Below are 23,558 nucleotides of genomic sequence, written 5' to 3'. Positions count from 1 at the left end.
TCCCACATGTGTCTTGCACCACTGTTTTGGCTAGACATGCAGTTGCTGTGTAATGTTTTGTTGGAATAAGGGTCTCCACACTCAGCATTATCTTTGGATAGCTGGTCTAGATAGAATTCCCAGCTTTTCTATTTTACCACAGCTTCCATGTTAATAAAGGGCTTCTATGAAAAATGCACGTAATAGACACTATAAATGTACAGCAAAATTGCTTTCATCAGCACAATATCTCAAATGCATTACTTTATTTCTTAAAAATGTGTAATTAGTCAACACCTCTTCTTTGATAATCTGTATACTGAGTTAAATGCTGAATTAATATAAAGGAAATCAGCAAAATACAAAGATTACTTAGGTCCATTTTGTCCGCTGAATCAATAGGATTTACTTAGTGCTAATGCACTAACCAGATTATGAGAACTAATGCAGTACTGTTCAATGACAAAAGCAAATAACTCTTTGAATGATCTTGACAAAAGAACATGAAATCATCTTAATTTGTATTAACTAATTACATTTAACATGGATGCTGTTTTACCTATTCCCTTAAGTGGAGCATCAGTACAGTGACTTCCTTCCCCATCTCATTTTAGGAGTAGATCAAAGCAACAAGTATTAAGAGTTACTGAAAAGACGCTGTGTAAAAAACTTACACTGATGGAGTTCTTTCAAAAATTTTATTCTCAGAAAGGGATATGCTTTCTCTGTATTCCATATAAAACTCTTTGAATTGCTTTCAAATACAAGAATAGTATTGGGAAGAAGAGGAAGGAAGGAAGAAGAGGGGAAAAATTCTTTGTTTAAAACAAAAAGAGGAAGAAACTCTTCTAGCTTTTAGAGTAAAGCTTCATTGCTTCAGCAGAGGTTCTTAGAAGCAGAGAACCCAGTCCCCTGTCCCAGACATGTTCTGTCCTGCACGAACACTGGACTGAGTTCACAGCACCCACACACCCTCAAGGTGTTGTTCACCAGTCAAGGAGACCAGAAGCGCTGTGGCTCTGCTTCTATGGGAACTGTTTAGCACATGGATTGGCTTCCACTGGCAAAATTGAGCCCTTCAATATGATTCATTTTTCCCTTCCTTAGGATTACAAGAACCATCATTACCATGATCATGATCAAGTCACTCTCACCCTCAGACAACTATCTGGCTTCACTGAATTATTTGTGCCAGAATTACATTCCTGTATTTTCAGTGGAGAGAAGCAGTGATCAAATGCACTTCTCACCTGAAGAGAAATAATGCAGACTACCCAGAAAATTAAGTTGTATCAACAACAGCAAAGCTATATTGGCTGAAAATATATAGAAATATTTAAAGAGGAAAATATGATAAGGTTTTCCTGTGTTCCTCATGGTTACTCTTCCTGTTCAGACTCTGCTGTACATGTAAATTCTTCACCATTATGTGTCTGATTCCTTTAGGACCCACTCTGAAAATTGTAGTTTGATTATTCATCTTAATACACTGACTTCCACAAGAGAAAAGATAAGGAACTTATACACTCTCTTAGGTTTTAATGGTCTTGGTACCCAATTTGTTATGTAGAATCATCATTCAGAAAAACTACAGTAGTTTCTTTGGGAAAGGATTTTTGCCTTTTGCAGACATCTGGATCAGGTAATTTAACAATAGCTTATTTCTCCCTACTCCCTATGTTATGCCATAGACCTTAAGGATCTTTTCCAACCTAAGGAATTATTTGATTCTATGAAAGGAGAAATGCAGTTAGTTCTTGTGACCACTTCTTTTGAGAGAGAATCTCAGTGTTCATAGCAGAAAAAGAAAGCTGATACTTAGAATTTTGATTCTTGACAGCCAAGAAGTTAAAAGTCATATAAACAAACCAACGGGAAATAAAACTCATGCATATTCCTACTTTTATTTGAGCTTTAGAGCATAACTGCATTATTTTATGATTGCACTAGGAGATATCACCTAGTTACCTTCAGACCATTTCTCCAATTTGTCAAATTAAATTTTAATGATGTCCTCCAAGTGGCTCACAAGACAGTATGAAATGTTCTGTAGTGATTAAGTCATTGATTTCCAGTTTATTCAAGACATTAAACATAATATCAAGACATTATACATAATATCACTTTCTATATGAGCACTGCACTTAACTAAGAGCAGGTTTTGACCAGCTCTGGAAGAAGGAGCCTGGAGGAGTGTTTCTTCAATTTGCAATCACTGCAAATTAGAGAAAAGCTCACAAAAAGATATTTGGATTTTTTTTCCCCCTGGGTATAATATTCAGGCTAGAGACTGGACTTTTGGATCATTTTTCTGACACCAACCTAGACAGGTATTTTTCTGAGATTTTCATTAGTTTCTGTACTAATTCCTTCCCTGATTTGCACTTCTGGCTTCAAATGTGCAACTCCATCTGAAATATTTTATTTTTATGCTCCCTGCATATGACATTTAAACCATCAGTTAGCTGCAAAACAGTGGCAGCTCCTGATACCTCAGCTCAGAGATGTCTAGAGACTTTTTTGGCACGTTTGTCTTCTGTGGACCAAATCAAGGATAAATTCCAAAACACCACAACTTCCCATATGAACAAATAAGATAACATTAATTATCTTCTAGCCTTCTGGACACAGCTGTAAGGCAGGGCTTGCTCACACCTCACTGCATTCCAGCAGCACACCTGTGCCAGCTTAACAGTAACAAAGCCCTCTCTATGAATCACAGGCACAATTGGCACCTCTTGTCCTAGAAGAGAAGCAATATAGCTGAACCCAAGCACTTACTCGTGCTCTAATCATCCATTTCAATAGTTGTGTGATTTCTCAGTGGAACTTGGCATCATATCCAGAGTGCATCATCTGACATCAGTTATTTTTCCACATTGACAGCCAAATGGATAGTTATGTGTATACTGGGAGGGAGAGAGGGAGGGAGGGAGGGAGGGAGGGAGGGAGAGACGGAGAGAAAGAGAGAGAGAACCAGGCTTAAAAGTGTTAATTTAAAGCAGCGTCTTTGACAAAGTTTTCCCTGTTATTGATCTTCCTTTAGTTTTCCAAGTAGCCTTTTAATCTCTGCATTTCTACTCAAAGATCAAAGCCTTCCTTATTTCTTAACAGCCAACCCTACATTATACTTAATCCATGAAGCACCAGGTTTTGTAAGAACCATATGTGTAACATTCTGCAGGTTCTTCAGCAGATAGACAAAATTATGGCATGTCTGAGGAAAGCTGAGCTGACTTTGTGGTTGAGCTGACTTTGGAGGAGCTAAGAAAGGTGTCAGGGCAAGCAGGAAAATCTAGCCACTTTTTCCAAAGATCTTGAACAAGGTTTCATGAGGCAGCTTGTTAGGATGTTTGAATTGTGCTGAAATGACTATGTAGGAGGAAGTGCGTTAAGCTTAGCACAGAAACATCTCTCTCCAAAGTCGTTGCTTATGGAAAAAAAGCAGTTACAGGAAAGAGCAAAGATCCCATGTTGGGGGAGGGTAAAATCAGAAATCTGCCTTATTTCAAAAAGCATGAAAACTTTACATCTTTCTGCACTTGAACTATTCATACTCATTGTATGAGTAATCTGCACAGATGTTTCAGAAATACTTTTAGACTGGGTAGGATATGAGTGCAAAAGAATACAGCTTTTAGCTTGTTTGGTGGCCAAAACAAAGAAAAGCTAAACTTGCCCATTGATGATTTAACCCAGTCAAACACTGGGTTAAAAAATACTTAAAGTGTGTTCAGTGTTCCTAGTTCAAAGTATTAGTTCAGCTCCTGCTGGACAAAATACACTGTATATTAACAGTTAAAAAGAAAACTAATACAGTAAAACCTTTAGTATGTGGATAACCAAACTGTTAAGTCACTGCTGTACCAGATCTAATTTAGAACCCTTTTTTCTATAACATTAAGACACTGCACAGAGATTTCAACTGCTTATTTGGTCTGATGTATGCTTTCATCTAAATGATACAATAAATTGACAGGCAGGGCACCTTCAGAAAAGCTGGCACCGGGGCTGACTGCAACTCCCAGGGACCACAGAAGACCTCACCTGCCAGTGCTGTTGCTGGGCTCAGCTCAGGAGCATCACAAATCAACAGCAAAGGGCTGAGCTACTAGGTTGAACATTTTGTTGATAGTAATTTCACTGCCTTGGATTTCAGTCCAGAATTCACCAGAGTTAGCCCAACAAGAAATTCTTCATTTGTTGCTTTCCTTTTCATACTTTGAAGAAAGACATCTGAATCTAGAAAAGAGGACAATAAAATTTTACTCCTCCATGCTCTTTAAGGGTATGATGCAGATCTATTTGACTTAGTAAAAAGAACTGTTTTGACTGTCTTGAAAAGGTTTCATTCAAGTTTCCTAAAAGATTTTTTAAAACTTGTTTGTGACAAAAACAAATCAATAAAAAAATAAGAGAAATTAAACTCACTATTGATTTCAACAGAGGGAACCACCATCCTTAAGAAGATCCTTTATAATCTTCTTAAATGTTTATTCATAAAGTATGTCACAGGTGAGAACATGCTACATGACTTCCAAATTTAAGCTGGTTAAATATCCTTTAAGGGATTCCTGGTTATTATCTTTATACAATGTCCCCAAAACAGATGGTGTAATATCAATAATAATGAAATTATCGGTTAATAGATTTCTATTGAATTGTTAGGAGGTTATATTCTTCTTCAGAGATAACTTACAGTGTATTGTGCAAGACTTTTTCCAATGAAAATTAAAAACATACAGTCTCTGTTCCCAAAATGAAAGAGAAAATCCTGAAAATGTAGCTATTATTTTAGTACACTTGAGACATATAGAGATCAGATGAAATAATGCCTGAACCATAAATGATCAATACAATAATCTGAATAATTATCAAAATCTTTCTTCCCCAAAGTTTCATTTAAACATACAATCAGAAACCGATTTTTCCTCACTTATCTCCCTTTTCTTTCTCTGGCTTCTTTTCCACTTTAGTGTCTTATCTCTGCAAAAGGTGGTGAAAATAGGTGGGGGGAAGAATATTGCAAATTGTTATTTTCATGTAAAAAATCATGTTGCTGTTAGAAAATCTTTTTCTAGGAAACAGTTTCAGAAGTAGGTGCGTTACTGGGCAGGCTCTGCAGCACAAAAATTCTCAGACTCTTGGAGAAGCAGCCTTAAGGAAGTCACTATGAGAGGGATATCTTGATATATGTGCTTATACACATATCATCCAGTTAAAGACCCCATGTCTTATTCCTGCAGACGTGATTTTAAAAGTTAATAGAAACATTCCCATGACATTAAGAAGTTTTTGCCTTCCTCGTGGAACATCATAACTGATGAAGCAATTAAGTTTGAAACATCTTAAAATACTTTTGGTTGAATGCATTTGCGCTAAATGACTTCATTCTGACAAAGATCTAGTGCTACTCATAAATAAAGTACTCATCTGTACTTCATTTTCAAACAGGCTTTTTCAAGAAACGCTTCGTACTGCAGAGCACAAGATGATGAATATCGCTTAGAAGTTACGACTCCTCTGCAGAGGGTTGACTTGTTCATGGGCCAGTTCAACAGCGTCCTGTTAACTTCCATATCTGTCTTCACCAAGGGGAACCTTACCATTGCTAATCTGGGAACTTCTGAGGGCCGCTTCATGCAGGTAAATATTACTACAATAACTTCACTATAAAAAAACATACTAGAGTTTAGCAGGATGGTGAAAAGGGAAGAGCATTATTACCTCAGTTTAAAAGGGCATTAGAAAATTCAAATTGCCAAAAATAATACACCTTCTGAAATATAAATAAAGTGTCTAGTGGAGCATTCAGTATTTTAAGTGTTCACCTGGAGTTTGTGGTTTGGAACAGTGGTTGAGGAGCAAATTCTACCATGATCTCAAGCTGTCTTAGTTCACAGAACAATTTTGGTCCATACAAACAAGAGTTCTTTCAAAGACTAAACTGAAAGCACCGTCTTGGATAGACATCAAATATACCTCAAACCCAGCTGGGACAGAAAGGTCTAAAACAGTGACTGTTTATTCAAACAGCTTCAAAAATACACTTTGTATGCTCATTTTCTCTAGAGGATCAGATTAAATCCATTCAATGTAAAATGGCAAGACAGTTTATAATGTAGAAACAGGAGCCTCAGCATTAGTTGTTTCTATATACTGATCCACTCCTCTGACAACAAATTCCTTGCTAGTGTACCCATAGCCTATGACTCACAGCTGTAGAATTGAGATTAGCTCCTTCTCCACCTACTTTCAAGTTTCTCTGAATGTGTATTAGATTTTCAGGCTCTCGCTCACTCCTATCTCACTCTGTTCTTTTAGGATTACAGTTCTTCCTGTCCTAAAACAAGTTTTTCATTAAAATGTGATACATCACCCTCCTAAGTAGTCTCCCTTCCTCCACTAAGTACATAACTAATCTAGACAGGTAGATTATACTACATGACTTCTTTGTAGGTGACTAATGAAATAAATATAACGCATACAAGCAGCAATCTTAAAATCTTGGCAGTCAAAAGCAAACACCAGGAGACAAAGGCAAAATACTTTGAGTTCACCAATCTTATTTCAAGCACTATCATCCTACAGTAACTTCCCTGGAGAGCTTGGCTTCTCCAGCTGCCACACAGTCCAGCCTGGATGTGCATCTTAGCCTGGATTGTTCTTGCACCCAAGGACCTGTGTTATTTCAATTTGCCAATAATATTTGTCTTCTAGAAAACTTCCTGAAGCATTTACAGTCTTCTGGCATTCTTGTTCTGTAGGCTACAGAGAGTTATCAAAGAGTGTGTGTTCTGTAGGCTACAGAGAGTTAATAAGACCATCAGTTGCTGTGCCATTCTAGTCTTCCCTTTTCCCATAACCTTCCATTAGAAAATACTTGGGCACATGTAGCTTTTAATGGAACTAAGCCTTTCCTTTCTTCTCTCCCTTCCCCTCATTTTCTTGCCACATGCAGTGCATATGGTTTTATATTGCCCTCAGTGTATGCACCCTTTCTGGATAAAGGGAATTCTATACCTCCAGTCTTCTGCACAGACTGGACACAGCACTGGTGCCCTAGCAGACAGAACCAGCTGTGTAATGCAAATTCTATAATGTTTCTACAGGCAAGGAGTTCAAAATGATTTGCCAGAAAGGACAGATGAAAAAATAGGGAAAACAATGTTTCTCTTTTCCTCCCCCCAAAAATTTAACATTTCAATGACAACCCAGCCAGTTTTACCTTAACTTCCCATGATGACCTTGGTAAATTTAAGCTGTGGTTTGTCTTCTGTGCAGGAAAGGCAAGTGCTAAGAGCTACACATTGAACATGGGCCCAAATTGTGTTCTGTTCTTGAAAGCAGATACTGATTCACACAGAGAAATGAGCAATTTGTTTAACCTTTCTGAAGTAATTTCCTTACCCACAAAATACAATTAATAACAACGACTCTCTTACTCCCAGCATTACTTCTGGGCTGTCACAAAGCTTTTAGGAAGGTTTGGTAGAAAGCACAAGGGAGCATTATTTTTATTTATTATGTTCTTTAAATTATTCATTCAAATCCTGCAGCACATACTTCATTCAGATGTTTGCTCAACTCAAGGAACAATTAAATATTTCCAGAATACATTTCCCATTCCAGGTTCAGTTACAGATCAAAAGAAAAGGCTATTGTGTAAACTGCACATGGCCATTAGCAGAAATATTCTCATCATTGAATCAGACTGGCTTCAGCTACAGGGGGAAGTCAGCATTGGGCTGATATTGTACTAAATTTGGGCTCTTTCTTTGAGGGTTGAGTGCAACTAGGAGGAGAAAGTGTATAGTGACTACCTTTAATGATATTACTTCCAAGTAAAAGGTTAGTACTTGTTTTGTCTTTAAATTATTTTGGAAAGGACACCAAATCTGTAGGATAAAGCAGAAACAGATTTTTTGCAGAATTTCATGCTCTCTTACTTTTTTTTTCTCTAATAGTAATCTAGGAAGTGCTTTCAAACATGTTCATTAGGAAATGCCCAACTAAAGCAGATTTGTAGTGTTTCTATGGAAATATAGCTATTAACTGCAATGAGATTTAGATCATTAAAAATTAAGCTATTATATGACCATTACTGAGGTAAAATGGGTAAAAAAATCAGGATAATCTAATAAATGGGTTAATTCATCAAAAATATATCCCCAAAGACTTCCACACATTTTTAACAAAGAAATGTAATGAGTTTTTTGTTTCATTCACAAATCTGCTGGAACATATTGCAAAGAATCTTCAGCTCTTCACTTATTTTGTGTCTCACTTTTGCACAGTCATTTGGACTGATATTTTTAGGTCTTTGTACAAGCAAATATTGAATTTTCCCGTGCAACCCTTGAAACTTGTAGCTATTCAAAGCTGAGTTCAGACACAGACATGCTTTCAGAGAGAATTAGTTACAAATTTCTATCTATCAGGGAACCTGTTTTAAAACTGGTTGTATTGTGTTGGTATTTTGATGACATATTATCATGCTGACTATTTAAAAGCAAAAGAAAAAGATATTCATGTATAGCTTTCTATATTTAAAAAATTAGCTCAGCCTTTTGAGTGCACCCAGTTCATCTTGTATCTACTTTGAAATACCAAACCTTACTATATTTAGACAATTTAGTTTCTGACATAAATTTCCCTACTAGCAGCATGAGATTAAAAGAAGTAATATCTCTGTCTTTGACAACAGCACCCTGAAGTGTCCAGATATGCAGAAGTTTGGTGAAAGTAATGAACATTTGAATCACATTTTTGCTGTATTAATTTAGGGTTTCTTTTATTTGTTATGAAACACTTTGGGGGAAGGGGGAACCTCTTGAAAACTTGGCGATCATGTCACCTAAACTGAGTTGAAGCTCCAAGCCTGTACTGTGGAAGCCCATAGGTGAAGCAGCAAGCTATTGAACCTGAGAGAAATTAATTTGAAAATGTTTCTCATATACCCCCTTTATACTTGCTTCTACTTGATCAGCAGCCAACCACTTGATTCTTTCTTTTTTTTCTTTCCTCTTTCTAGTCATCCTTCCATCTCCTTTTGTTTTTCTTCTGCTTATTACTTTCTACCTTCCTACGTTCCTCTTGTCTACAATTCTGTTTCTATCTCCATCTATTTTCATCTCTTTACCTTATGGCTATAGCACAGCATTGTTGCAAAATTCAACAGGTTTAATATGTATGTTTATCCTTCTGTAGGTGATGGGGTTTTGATGTACTTAGGGATGTATCACAATGAAAAGTTCCTACTTTTACAAGTGATTCCTCCAAAGCTTATAGCATTACCCATCAGAATTGTAAATGATCCAACTCAGAACATAGCCCACATCTTACTTATTTAAAAATAAACCTTCTAAATAATCAGTAATAATCAGAAAGTAAAGGCAGGTATGTTTTATACAACCAAGGAATACCTGTTGTATTCTGCTTTTAATTTGATAAAATAGAATTACTCAGTTGAACAGCTTTGGAAAGCGCTAATACTGGAAAGTAAATATAGTCTCCTTCACTAAATGTTTATTTTTTTCAGTCAAAATCTGGAACTAAAATAAAATCAATTTGGATGGTCCAAATACAGAAGATGCATGTGTTCTTCTAAGGAGGATAATTAGGGCCATGAGGTGAATTCCAGATCTCCCCTGAAAAGTACTGCAGCCCATTCACATACTGAGCATGTTTTGGCTGCCTCAGAAATGTCAAATCTGTATTTGGGCATGAATAGATTGGAGTTTGTAGTTTACTAAATATTGTGGAGTTTCTGTTACAAAACAGACCAGTAATAATTTTTCTAAGACAGCTGACATGCATGAGACAGAAAAGAAAAATGGTTTTACTTCCTTCCTAAGCTGGAGCCTGACAACAAACTTTTTTTTCCCTTCTCTTTTTTTTTTCTGCTGAGAAGTTGCAGCTGTTTCAGCCTTTCTTATTGTGCTTGTTTTCAGACTGTGACTGGGAACACAAGCTGTAACTACAGCTGTTGTGTGCAAAGTGAATCAGGTATTTCACAGTGGTTATTTGATTAGAAAACAGCACCCAGTCACACTGCTATAGCTGAGGAATCAGATTTTCAGCTGATGTAAAACAGCCTTATTCTGTTCAAATGAAGTTGCACTAAGAATACAACTCACAACTGGAAAAGACACTTATATTACCAGCCATTATTTTGGGAAATTATAGTTTGTAAAAAATTCCATAATATATTGAGATAATTTTTATTTTTTTTTGCTTGGTTTCAAGGCGTTTTGGGTTTCTTCTGAAGCTGGCATTATTTCAGAGAGTGTTTTTAGAGTGATGATGAAATGAGTTCTTCAGGAAGGGGAAATCTTTGTGGTAGCTCTGGGAAGTGTGGGATATGGGAAGGTCTAACATGATTTATTCTTAAAAGCTCACATTTGGTCTGGCCATAACAATGAACAAGAGATCAATGTCCTTGATGTAGCAGAGGCTGGATTTCAGCCTAAGATTAGGTTTGGAAGCAGAATTGTGCATGTGGCCCCTAGACTTGAAGTTGGCCTAAGCAATGTAGCACTCCAGCAAAATCACCACAACTGCTTGTTGGTGACCTTCTTGAAGAAGAGGGACTAGAGAAGTTTTCACTGTGTTTTACAGCTACAACAGGCAGCCACTCTCTATAGATGCAATTTTGGCAGCAGGGCCGCCTCATCTTTCTGACTATGGCAGTGAAATTCAGTGCACGGTGGGGCAGCAGTAGTGCGGAATGTGGGACCCCACCATGGGCCCTCTCATCCTCATGGCTCAGTGGGACATCCATCCTTCAGGAGGTGAGGAGAGGGTCTTCCCATGGGCATACACAGACTCTGAGGTACCATCAGCAACACGCTGGCTGCAGTCCTGTCCCGTCTGGCTGAACACGAGCCAGCTCTAGCTGTAAAGCCAAGCATTAGCAAAACATGGTAATGCACTGTCATGTCTGAACAGATTCTGGATGGAAAACAGCTTTGGGCACAAAAAACAAAGTGTGATGGTACAGATAGGCCTTGCTGGAATACTGCACATCAGGCAACAGGCCACTCATCCTCCCAGGGGGCTCTCTGCACTTGTTAGACAAACAACAATACAGATTAATGTAAGCCTTATTCTAGAGAACCATTACATCCCAGTACTTTTAACCAGACTTTTTGCTAATAAAGGTTATATGGGGTAATAATAAAAGTTCAAGGAGCAGAGTTCTGGCAGGGGCTAAGATGAATAAGGGAGAGGTACGAGGCAGGTAAGAGCACACAGTCATATCTTTCTCAGCACCCTCCAGCTTCTGGCACTTAGTCACCCAAAGATACTCTGAGCTGGAAATTGCACCCATATTTGGCACTTAATAGTCATTTATGGACTCCTTTCTTCTCAGTTTTGTTTACTGTGTTTTAGATTTCTTTACTGTGTTTAGGTTTATTTTTGTTTTCTTCTCTGTCATATGGCTTCCATAATTTCCTTCTGCTTTGAATGATAAAGAGCTTTTTGGGATTTCCTTAACCTACTGTCTTATCATTTCTTTTGTTGTCTTTGATTCTGTCTCATGAGGAATAGGAATGGGGCATTCACAAATCAATGTTTTGGAAATTCTCACACACTAAGCACAAATCTGTTGTCTTTCACATCAACTAGACGGAGTACTTGATAATCACACTCATTTCCCAGGAATACTTACATTAAAAACAAACACCACAACCAAACTTTAACACACATCTCATTTCCCCAAAAAGAGAGAACTTAGCATGTGTTGTAGCTGGTTTCATAGACTACGTGCCAGGGAACATAATGCATGCTGCAGAAATCAGTGAAAAAAACATCACATCTGCTTTTTATTTGTAACTACATTCAAGGATTGGGAAAATTTGTCCGAGAATTCAGTAAGAGAGCCAAGTCTTCAACATTGCTCTCCTCTTGCAAACAGCAAGGCAACAAGACCTCACCACTCCAGGAATCAAGACTCAGAGCCATGGTGCCTGTCAGCAAAATGAGTTGACGCAGAGCAAAGAAATACAGAGCTTTGCATCTTTCACTGTACTCAGTCAAATCCAGTTTATTCCATAGTGTACCAGAAGCCATATGCACCTTTGAATTTATCAGTCTCCTCTTCATCTAGCTCCTGTCCTTCTAGAGAAATGTAGTTGTGCTAAAACCCACCCGTGCAAGTGGCAAGTCGTATTTGAAGCAAGTGCAAGAAGGTCAAGAAATATATGAGCATGGACTTTAAACCCTACAGAGCCTGGAGGAGGAAAGAGTGATGGGATGCCCATGGAGTCATCACAAAGGTTGTCCTCAGTGTCCACTGCTATTCTGTTTCAGTGGCCCAGCAATTCATCTGGCTTTTCAGTACTGGCAGTCTGACCTATTTAAGGCAAATGCAAACTGTGCACACAAGCATTTGTAGGAACATGAATAGTGCAATCCTTTCAACTTTCATTTTTAAGCCAACAGAAAATGGTGGCAAACTCTCGATAAGTAGCATTTTCATATTGGTAGCTCTACTTTTAACATTTATGATACCAGTTCTTTCTGTGGTAAAGAACATCCTTGCTTCTCTCAGGGAAAAAAAAGGTATCAAACACTGCATAATGCAAAATCCATATAGCCAAATTAAAATTAACACCTGGTGCTGAATAACTGGTTTGAGAGCACATATGTTTTAATATTCAGTTTGAGTAGAAAAGCTTACTCTCTTCAGAAGAAATCCATTATATTCTTCATGGATTAGAGTGATATACAGCATTTAGAGAGCTACATATGTGCCCTTTGCAAGGCTGTGCTGCATATCCCAGGGCATTTGAGTCATTGCACAATAAAGTTAACCCTGAGCCTATCTCTGCTGGATAATGGCATACACCTGCCAGACATCTAGGGAAAAAATAACAATATGATACTTAGATTGGATTCCTTTTAGAAGGCCTCTCACTTTTGCAGAAGATATTTCAACATGTAGACAGTAACATTTGTAATTCAATCCTGCTGACTAGCAGAACTGAGCATTGGAATGATTTTTAAAATAAGCTGTTGCATGCTGGCTTTCAACTCAAGTTATTACAGTTTTAATTTGCCATATTATGCACAGACAAACCTAGACTCGAGTCTTCATAGTTAACATTAACACTAGCTGATGGCAATGAAATAATACTTAAATTAATAATTTAATGTTCATGAACCTAAGTGATTGCTGACTTCCAATATAAAGAATATATTAATATATTAATTAATTAATTAACTGCTGGCTGTTATCTTCATGGAAGTACTTCATGGAAGTAGTCTGAGCTATGCTGGAAGAAAATTTTTTTTTCTTTAAATAGAGAGACATAAATATTGTGTTTGTCATAGTTACTGATATTGAACATGATTCTCAAAAGATATCAGAAGAGCCACACAGATTTAAAGGAAGGGTCTCTAGTTCAGTGCTGTCTCCACTGGTATTGACAAGTGGATGCCTAGTGACCCAGACACACATAGCTACTACCATCTGCTTAAAGTTTCCAACTATTTTCCTTTCTGGAGATTTCCTGAGCTATTGATTTTTGTCTGTTTAGCTCTTTCCATGTACCTGTGGAGTTTCCCTTTGAATGTGCATTTCTCTCGCATTTGCATCCTTTGGCAGGGAGTACCATAGGTCATCACATATTGCTAGAATGTCATATTCTTTTGTTTGCCTTGAACTCAAGTCTTGTTTCTGTCTTATGGTGGCGTTTAGAATTTGTATTAGAATTAAATAATGGAATAATAGAATCATTTAGGACAGAAAACACCTCTAGTATCATTGAGTCCAACCATTAACCTAACACTGCCAAGTCCACAACTAAACAATGCCCTTAAGTGACACTTATACATGTCTTTTAGATGCCTTCAGGGATGGTGACTCAACCACTTCCAAGGGCAGCTAGTTCCACTGCATGACAGTCCTTTTGGTAAACAAATGGTCCCTAAAATATAACCTTATATTCTCTGGTGCAACTTGAGGCCATTTCTCCTTTTCCTGTCACTTGTTGCTTGGGAGAAGAGACCAACCCTAAGCTGACTACAACCCTGTTTTGGTTGTATAGGGGAGTATAAGGTTGGTCTCTACCCACTCATGATTCTCTATTAATTTTTAATAGAGATTCCACATGTGCCATACCAAATTATTGTTCATTACAACCTTTTGATCATCTCTGTTACTCTTCTCTGAGCTTTTCCCCTTTTTAACATGCTCTTTGTCTAGGAGGCAAGTAGAACTGCACTGAGATTTTAAGTTTCAGGCAAGCAATTAATTTATATGATATCAGGGTGTTTTCTGGTTTGTTTTCTAATACTTATCTAACAATTTCTAAGTTTTTTATTAAGTTGGTTTTGGCTGCAGCTAAGCAGTTAGATAACCATCTATCATATGCTGCTTTAAATTAATTTTCTTTGTTGTTACTCACCTGCCGTTTTATTGCCTTGACATGCTGCATTGTAAAGTCCTCCTGCCATCCTTCATAGGCTGTCCTCATCCTAACCACCTTGAATACCATCAGATCATCACAAAACTTTATCACTGGACTGCTCAACCACTTTTCTAACTCATTTATAGGTGTATTGAGCAGTATGGACCCCAGCACACACAGCTTGTAGAACACCTCTGGTGACTTACTATTGCAGTCACTGACCATTTACTACTAGTGTCTATTTGTTCTCCTTTGGTTAATTATCTGTGCTAGATCTTCCCTCACTTCTAATTGCTTGAGTGCAGGAATGGAAACAAGCTTTCATTTCTCTTATGCTCTGGAGAAATGCTTGGTTAATAAATGAATTACTAAAATGTAAACAAAACTAACAAAAATATCCAACACCCACTCTCCCTCTGCCAAAAAAGACACCCCCAAAACCCCCAGGATTTTATAGTCTTTGCAGAGGGAAATCCTCCTATATTACTGAACCATTTTCATGGTAGTAGTCTCTGTATGCTGGTGTGTCCAGGGCAGATGAAATTTATGCTGCACACATACCAGTTCAGTCCCAAGCCATAAAAATCAGAGCTTTATGCGAACGACACTGGAGTCCTAAGTAGCTTCTTCCTCCTGCTGTAGAAGGTGTCTTCAAATTACTTTTTTTTTCAGGATTATGTCAGATAAGGGTAAGACAGAATTTCAAGGACTGGGCTGATGTGTGCAAAAATCACAGTTGTATATACCAAAAAGGACATTTTTGCATCTAGTATCTGTTATAGCAGCACTGTAGGCTGGTAGATTAGTTCTAAGCAAAATCCAAACTTTTATTCCATGAGCTAGGAAGTGTAATCTGAGCTCCCTGTATGTCATGAGGTCAAAGTCTAGTCACTTGGGCCTTGAGCAGGTGATTTGACTATCAACCTCAGTAAAATAAAGGTCAGTCAGTGTTTAAAGTACCGAGTAATTTTTCCAAGATTGTAGAGATGGAAAAATTTTCATGTATTGCTCTGAGGTTGGAATGCAGATGTGTTTAAAGAGTTAATGCTGTGGCTCAATCAGAAAGAATGCTTGGCAATAAGAGGAAGCCTGGATTAATGATGGAAAAGAATTCTTAGCATTTTATAGCAGTGGGTATTCGAGATGAGACACGGCTAATGATCAACTAAAAAGGTATTTGCAGCTGTGGTGCTACCTCTCCCCATAATGCCAACATTAATCAAGCTTTTTCATGCAGCTTTCCAGTCCATTCTATTTTTCATTGTCCTGAATAGAAAAACAGAGCTCATGCCCTATTACACTGAGTCAGAGACCATACTTCTGTGTCACCGAAAACGATCATACCTTATTGATTTCTAAAATCTGTACTTTCTGTGCTGTGAAATAAATCCATAGCAAAGTCTGTAACAAAGCCAGTTTCATTTTTAAAGAAAAAAAAGCCTCTTACAACCCTAAACTATAAATACCTCTGGGATGTGAAGCAGTTATCGGCACGAATTAACTGCTCATATATTTTATTTAAGTCTTGAATTACATCAAAACATCAGCTATAATTACAGCATCTCTAAGTCTAGTTTTGGAGTCAGCCATCTTGTTGAAAGGCCTTGGCAGTGCGAAAAGCCATTGAAATCATGAAAGTCAATGTCCTGGCTGTTCTGATTCTGCCTTCGGAGTCAGAAGAAAAGCTTCATTATAGTAAAAAATGAAACGTTTGGCATACAAGTTATTTCCAGAATGGCTTCAATCTTTTTAAATAATGAACCCCATTGAATCCTAACTTCTCAGCAAATGTTGATTATCTAAATTCCTTAAGTAAACTACACGTGATACAGCTTTTGAAACATGAACATGATCTTCCCTCGTGTAAACAATCCTCTGCCTTTGTTGCCTGATGCTATCGCATTTGGGAGCACATCCTTCTGGATTGCAGGCCCAAGCCTATAAAATCTTGCTATCAAATATCCAACCCGAGCTGCAGATGCTTTATGCTTCTGCTTAACAGCCATGACTCATCCCGTTAAAGTCAACAAAGTTACAGTAGTAAAGTTAGGCGTGTGTTTGCAGGAGTAGGACCAGATTCTCAGAAGAATTTAGGTAACTCAAGATGCAGAGAGATGAGTAGTGGGGGAATTTCATACTGGTGTGACTAATCTCCCTAAGATCTCCTAAAATCGAGAGAGAGGGAGAGAGGGAAGGTTTTTGCAAAGGGGCTTCGGGATGACTAAATTAGGCTCCTGTTTTGGAGCATCTCCTAAAGGAGCCTCCACACATTCCCTGTAATTTAAGAAGTGCTTTGAATGCTCAGTCCTGGACACCTGGCTCACACAGAAATCAACAGGAGCCAGAGCTCAGGGTGCCCAGCCAAATCTTGCAAGGAGCTTGTCAGAGCAATAGGCATCTCTGTGTACTTGTGGCTCTGAGGGTGCCCTCAGCAGCAGCCTGCAGTGCCTGACATAGCTTTGCAATCTAATTGCCCCACGTGCAAGACCTGAGACTGTTGACCCAGGGTTAAGTTTACTTTTCAAACTGAAGAACCAAAGGGAAAACAGAAGGAAATGTTTTTGACTTCTGAAGACCTGGAGTTTTAAGATTCTTTTAAATAGACACTGTAGATAAAATTCTTGATTCTTAAATGTATAGGACTGACTAAATGACCTATCTTCATTTTTTATGGTGATTTATAAATACCTGAAATTGAAGGACTAGGAAACATGAAGTGATAAACACAGTGTATTTTGAGGATCCTCCAGAAGCCATGATTTTTCTGTATTAAATAAAGTAGATTTTATAGCACTTTAATCAGATTATGATGCAACATTATGCAAAATATTATGCAATGTAATGCAAAGTAATTAATGCAAGCAGATAACATGAGACATCTGAGCAGCATGCATTTGTGTTACATACTGCCTGCTGATTTCCAAAATTTCTTTCTTTCTTAGATAGTGGTTTCCCGTTCAGAACCCACAGCTCCACATGTCAGCTTTCAGTTAGACTCCCACCCCATCTCTCCCCAGGTTGTTGTCAAGAATTCATTAGCAGATGATGGCTATACCCTGGTGGTGACTGGGAAAAAGGTGAGTGGTTCATAATCTAATCCTCCTGTGCACTGTGTAAACCTGCCTTCAGAACAGAGCTATTGGTGAGAGCAGCTGTTCACACTGCTGCTTTATGTGCTGCACCCTCATTGCCCTGCCATTCCCTTGGAACACTGGGGTGCAAGTTTCCTCCAAGACATATTTTTCCCCTACTAAACAAACTTGCAGTCTAATACCCAGAAATGTTTAAATAAAGTAAGAGCTGGTGATATAAACTAACAAAAGCCAGGAAATGCAAATTTTAAGGCTGAAACCCTGTCCCTAATTCAAGTGCTTGCAAAGACAAAACACACAATGGCATAAGAAAAGAATGGTGCTGTTTCCTGGCTTTTGCTGGTTTGTGTCATAGCATTGTAACTTTTTAAGGAGGGTTGTGTGTGCAAGAGTTACATGAGTGTATTTAAAACTGTAAGTCAGTAAGGCTTGAAAATTACTTTAGCATATAGTCTACAAAGAGTTAATAAAATATGAAGAGCTATCATAAATTTGCTATTGTCATAAGTAGATATGCATTGAAGAATAGGTTTAAAACATCAGCGGATAATATTACAGATAATCCTAAACCGTAATCATAAGCAATAATTTGACCCCTTGAGTTCTATAAGAACTTACAGAAATACATCAGCCATAAAGATTGTTATTAATCATTTACTAGAAGTGTATGAGATATTTATAAGAGTGATCTTCAGAAAATGTACAAAATTTAAGGAAGGTCCTGAAGTATAAAGTATGAGGCACTTATATAGTAATGTAATTATATATTGATTTTAATATTTTGACCAAAAAAAAATTCTTACATGTTTAGAGTGACTATTTCATAACTATCCTGATATTTTAAGTAATATAAATTTTAGCTTGTATTTTAGGTAAAGCATAGGGTTTTTTTGATGATAAGTGTTAAAAAACAAGTACGTGGGCAGTCACATGCTGTAAGTGTGCCACAGATATTAATCAGCCTCACCAAAGTTGAAATAGCCATCATGCCTGTTTTTACCAATGTATAAGCTAAGGCACACGGAGATACAGAATGGGAGGAGCACACTGATGTTTTCTTTCTCCATCAGCAAAAAATGCTATCTTGCTGTAAACACCAGATGCTGGTAGTAACTGTATATAACATTAAGATGCCTTTAGGGTTTCTCCCAAGCGAATTTAAAATCATGTCAGTTAAATTACTTATAAGATCCTATAATTACTGAGCTAAAGAGAAGTCGAACTGTGGCTTGCACATCTGAAATCTGAGTAGCACCAGCATGCTATGCATAAATAGAGATTCTCCTTGCCACTTAGTGTATGTATTAAGAGGATGTGTTCATCATATCTCTCCATCGACAGATAACAAAGATCCCGCTGAAGGGGCCAGGCTGCCATCACTTCAGGTCCTGCAGCCAGTGCCTGCTGGCACCAGCCTTCATGCAGTGTGGCTGGTGCAGCCAGCAGTGCCTCAGGTCTTCCGAGTGCCCCAGCAACACCTGGACCCAGGACACCTGCTTACCGAGGGTTTATGAGGTAAAGTGGTGGATTTCTCACATTGGTCTCTTGAAGGAAGAAGAGTCTGCACTCTGTAGACATTTTCTATTCATATAATCATGATAAACTGTCAGCTTTCCTCAACTTCCCCTCAGCCTCGATGTTCATAAATCCTCTAACTGAATGTACATGGTCTCCCTGAGTACAGTGGGCTGAGATGCTCATGGATGGACAGGTTTGTCTGATCAACCTTAGAAGCCTTGGGAGATTGCTGGCCCTACAAAGCACTTCTGATGGGGAAACAAGATGGGTCTGAGCCAGCCTGGCAGGGGTCTTTTAGGAAAGTCACAGGAAGGAGCATCCCTCCTCTTAGACCTCTCTCGGAGACAAAAGTGGAGGAAAGCACTTCCTGCCTAGAGCCACCACAGCCTGACCCAGCACAGGAGGTCTCTGGCTCCCACTCTTCATCCATCCCTGTGCTGGCTCCAGTGCTGGAGGAAAGCCTGGTGTTTCTTTGTGAGAAAAACCCCCTCTTTCCCCTACCCAAGCTCCTGGCAGAGTTGGTTTTCCATAATATCCCTCCCTGGCTCCTTGTTCCCATGGGCCCACTTGGCACCAATGAGGAACAAGCCTGTAGCTGCTCCCCCAGGACAGGGGCAGCCAGAGGCGGCTGCCAGCCGGCCAAAGCTCATCAAGGGTGTGTGAGAACAAAAAGCACAGATGAGCAGAGAGCTGCACTGGCACGCTCCAGTTCTAATTTAGATATGGTTAATGCAGGATTTGTACTGTACGTGGAACCAAATCTTCCCGTGTCAAGTGTGACATAACTGTTTTGTGGGGCAGCTGATGGACTAGAAATCTAAGGGAAGGACAAGCATAAAATTTCTGGTAGCATTTATACCCATTCACTTGTGTTAGTGCATTTAAACTACATCGTGTAGTTAAAAATATATTTTCCTTTCTTAGAATACAACTTATATACAGGGATGAAAGTTTGATATGCTAAACTCTTAGGGAGAAAAAAAGTGGGTTTTAAATAAATAATGTATTTCTTTCATCCAGGCATACAATTTCATATACAACAATACTTTTAAGTTTTAAAGTTTTAGGCAAAACTGCTACTAATTTAGAAAGTATAGAAACACATTTACAGGGTTGGTTTTTTCCATATTCACCTTTCAGACACAAAATTTAGGATTAACACAAGCAAAATTCAGTGAAAAAAAAATTAAGAATTATAGGAATCAAACCCCAAATGGATAGAAAATACAAGGGGGGATGGGGGGAGCAGTTTGCTTCCCTTTCTATGGCCACTTAAGACAAAGGAGATGCATAAAAATTACTCATGCAGAATGTGAATAGTTTACTTTTCTTTTATACAAAAAACACATTTATTTCAAAAAGGTTATATTAGATAATGAATCATCCTTTCCAACCTTGGTCTGTATCAGATTGAATCACCAATTTAAAGGTATACTGTAAGAATTAGCTCTTATACATCTTTCTGTATCTCTGCAGGCCCAAGGTACCCATCTATCCTGCACAGTTTGTTTCATCTTCTCTGGAATTCAGGCACCCTTAATGTTTTTTAATTCAAAAACTGTCCATCAGTGGCTGTATATTTCCATGGCTCAAACAATATTTCTCAGGCTCTGAACTGCTTAGTTTCCAATTTTCAGAGGGGTAAACTCATGTAGCCCTCTTTAATTTCAATTTTGCCTGTGTTCACTCAGCAGTTTTACGAACCAAGAGCCTGGAGCCCCTGCACAGGTGCTCAGACCGAGAGGTGTATCCCCCACAGCCGCCTTTGCAGTCCCTGTGAGGTTGCTGGGAGGGGAGCACAGCTCAGACCTGGGGCAGTGGAGACAGGTGTGAGGCTGGCTAGGCATTCCCCTTCCCCATGTGGCTCAGCACAGCCTGCTCAGCACAAGCCCAGTCTGCCCCTGTAATGAATATGGATCTGTGACACTGATGGATCTTAAAGTGAATCTCGAATTACTGCATGCCGATGTTAGTACAAGTTGCTTCCAGAAGGTTTGTAAGGAAAAAAAATGCAGCTGGGTACTTAAATCCATTGGATTGCTAGCTGTTAAGACAAATTTCATGCTCTACTGGACCATGACATTTAACATGATTACTGAACAAAATATAAAATAGATTATTCATCATCTTCTGATCTGTCTTTAAACTCACATGCATAAAATGTAAGAAACAAGCTAGTTTTGTTCCTAACAAACAGAGGATGACCTGCTTTGCATAGTATCTGAAATTCAGTCCGAACCTCTCCCTAATATTTTTCAGCTTTCAGAGGGACAGATTGCTTGAGATATGTCATATGATCGCTTTAACCTGAGGGGAACAGATTGCTCTCTGAGGGTCTGGTCCAGTGATGTTAGCTAACTAAGTCTTCAATGACATTTTCCCAGGTTGTTACACAGAGTGGTGTACAGTGGGAAAAAAAAAAATCTATTTTTTCTTCTCAGGAGGGAAGGCAGAGAAGAAGCCCAGTGTTTTCCCATGGAGTCCTGTGGATCCTTTGTCTCTTTTCCCTGCTTTAAGCACTTTCCCTTGGAGCTGTGGGTTGGAGAGGAGCAGTCAGGTCTGCCCAGACATAGCACAGTAGGGCAGACTCTGGGATACATCCCCTGACAGCCCAGCTCCCCGTCTGCTCCCATCCACTGCCTCTGCCAACAATGAGGAGTTTCATCAGCCTGCACGAGCAGTTCTAGAGGGAGGCCAGGGAGGGAGTCTCCTCGGAGATCACTTGGTGCTGGAACAAATTGCAGGCATCTGTGCGTGGCGTTCGGGTCACGCTAAAAGGTGAAGGGTGTAAAAGAAGAAATAAATTGGTCTCCCTTCTGATTCTTTGTTGTGGTTAAAAATCTGACATGGTTTGTTGTTGTTTTTAAAGTGAGTCATTTTAGCTGGCTGTTGTATCAGACGTATCAAGAACATCAGGCTTTCTGCTGCCGATTTAGTTTGGAGGCTTTGCTGGAAATTTCACATGTGGTTGTACGTGTTCTTGTATTTGAATTAAAATGAGTGGGCTAATAAAACTTTAATAAGTAGATATTTTATTCCAAAAAATGTATTAATATATAAGTGGATATTAGCTGTCAATATAAATAAAAGGAAAACACAATGCTTTTAATTTTTCCAAAAACAGATAGTTAACTTTATCCCTTAACCAAAAGTTCAGAGAGCAGTAGAATGACAGGCCTTGCAGTGGACTTGCTCTGTATTATCAGTGGAGATAACAATTTTTTTTTAATCCTACATTTCATAGCATTTATAACTAGTTTGCATTTTGATTGTTTTCTGTTACTACCAGTGCAAGGTACACAGAAGAGGCCTACATATATCTCAGTTCAAAGACCAGGATGTTCACTGTCCATTCTTGTCAACTCTCCCAAGAAAAAGTCTGGAAAACCACATTTGATTTTCAGACATTTTATCATACAGAACAAATGGAACAAAAATAAATCTTGAGTAAAAACAAGGGAGTTCTGCAGAACTTAAAAACAAAACTTCAAGATTTTATTTATTTATTTTTTTGCTATCTACTTAGAGGTCTTGCCTCCTAAATTTGTTGACAGAATGTAGTAAATACTTGCTATCCCTCAATTAAGGCCCACGGGTTTCTATCACAGGTTTCTTTCGCCATGTAAGATCACTAAAAACATGTTTGGTACCTTCAGATTTTATTCTGTATGGCTTTGTGAAGCCCTTAGTTTGCTGACTTGCAGATTACATTTCAAACTCTTCAATGCCACCTGTCAACGTATTGTACAAACCATCAGGACATCCTGTACCCCCAGAGCAATTCCAGTTTCTGCTAGGGTTTTGTTATTGCAAAAATAGGTAATGTGCTGAGATATTGAGCAGTGTGGAAAACTAGAATCTGAAGTCAAATCCAGATTTTGAAGAAGAAGATTCCAAAGAAATAAGGAGAAGTTAAACTTGAGTGTAGCCCAGTATGGCTCCAAGCTCACAGATGCCGTTGTGTGTCATAGGCCTATGTGAGTATCGCTCCTTTTTTACAGATTTGTACAAAAGTGCTGTTCCTGCATAGGTTCCCTCTTTGCTCACTGAGAGCTGATTCAAAGCTCTTTAAAAAAGGAAAGGTTCCTCCTGGTTCCAGTGCATTTTAAATCAGACTCTTCGTCTGGTTTCTAATGAGGGCAGTAAATTTCCCCATATATAGTATATGGTATAATTCTTTTGAAGTATTCTTCAGCTGCCTTTCTATCTACAATAGTTCATTTGTGAGAGTCTTGAAGTATAGCTACAAGAGAGTTGAAAAGAAATGTGCTGTCTTACTGGATTTCCAGATGAAATAATAGCCAAGTATCACTCAAACACTTTCCTTTCAGCTTGAAAATTAAGCCGGGTCCTTTGAAGGACACAGCTGTATTGCATTTTAGGGGCAAAATTATTATCACTAAAGCATTAAGTTTAAGATACTTAGGCACTATAATCAGAAGTATAAATTCAGTCTCTCATTCCTTTCATTCTTTTTTGTTTGTCTAGGGGTACTGGTATGTTTGCAAAATTGTGCAGTATTGTTGCAAGTCCTCATAATTCCTGAACTAAT

General features: G+C 38.4%; 1 protein-coding gene across 7 annotated transcripts in view; it reads left to right on the top strand.

The window, feature by feature from the left end:
* Positions 1-23,558, top strand: part of MET (MET proto-oncogene, receptor tyrosine kinase) — an 89,691-nt gene that overhangs the window by 27,321 nt on the left and 38,812 nt on the right. For 6 of the 7 annotated variants that reach the window (XM_015628897.3, XM_033514456.1, XM_015628905.1 and 3 more), the window contains 3 exons: positions 5,434-5,625; positions 17,339-17,473; positions 18,830-19,003. In XM_015628897.3, coding sequence (XP_015484383.1) covers positions 5,434-5,625; positions 17,339-17,473; positions 18,830-19,003 — 501 coding nt within the window. The remainder of the gene's footprint in view (positions 1-5,433; positions 5,626-17,338; positions 17,474-18,829; positions 19,004-23,558) is intronic. The other variant, XM_015628899.3, reaches the window with a different exon arrangement.

The sequence above is a fragment of the Parus major genome, chromosome 1A (genome assembly GCF_001522545.3).
Source record: "Parus major isolate Abel chromosome 1A, Parus_major1.1, whole genome shotgun sequence".
Lineage (NCBI taxonomy): Eukaryota > Metazoa > Chordata > Aves > Passeriformes > Paridae > Parus > Parus major.
This window is presented reverse-complemented; position numbering and strand designations above follow the sequence as displayed.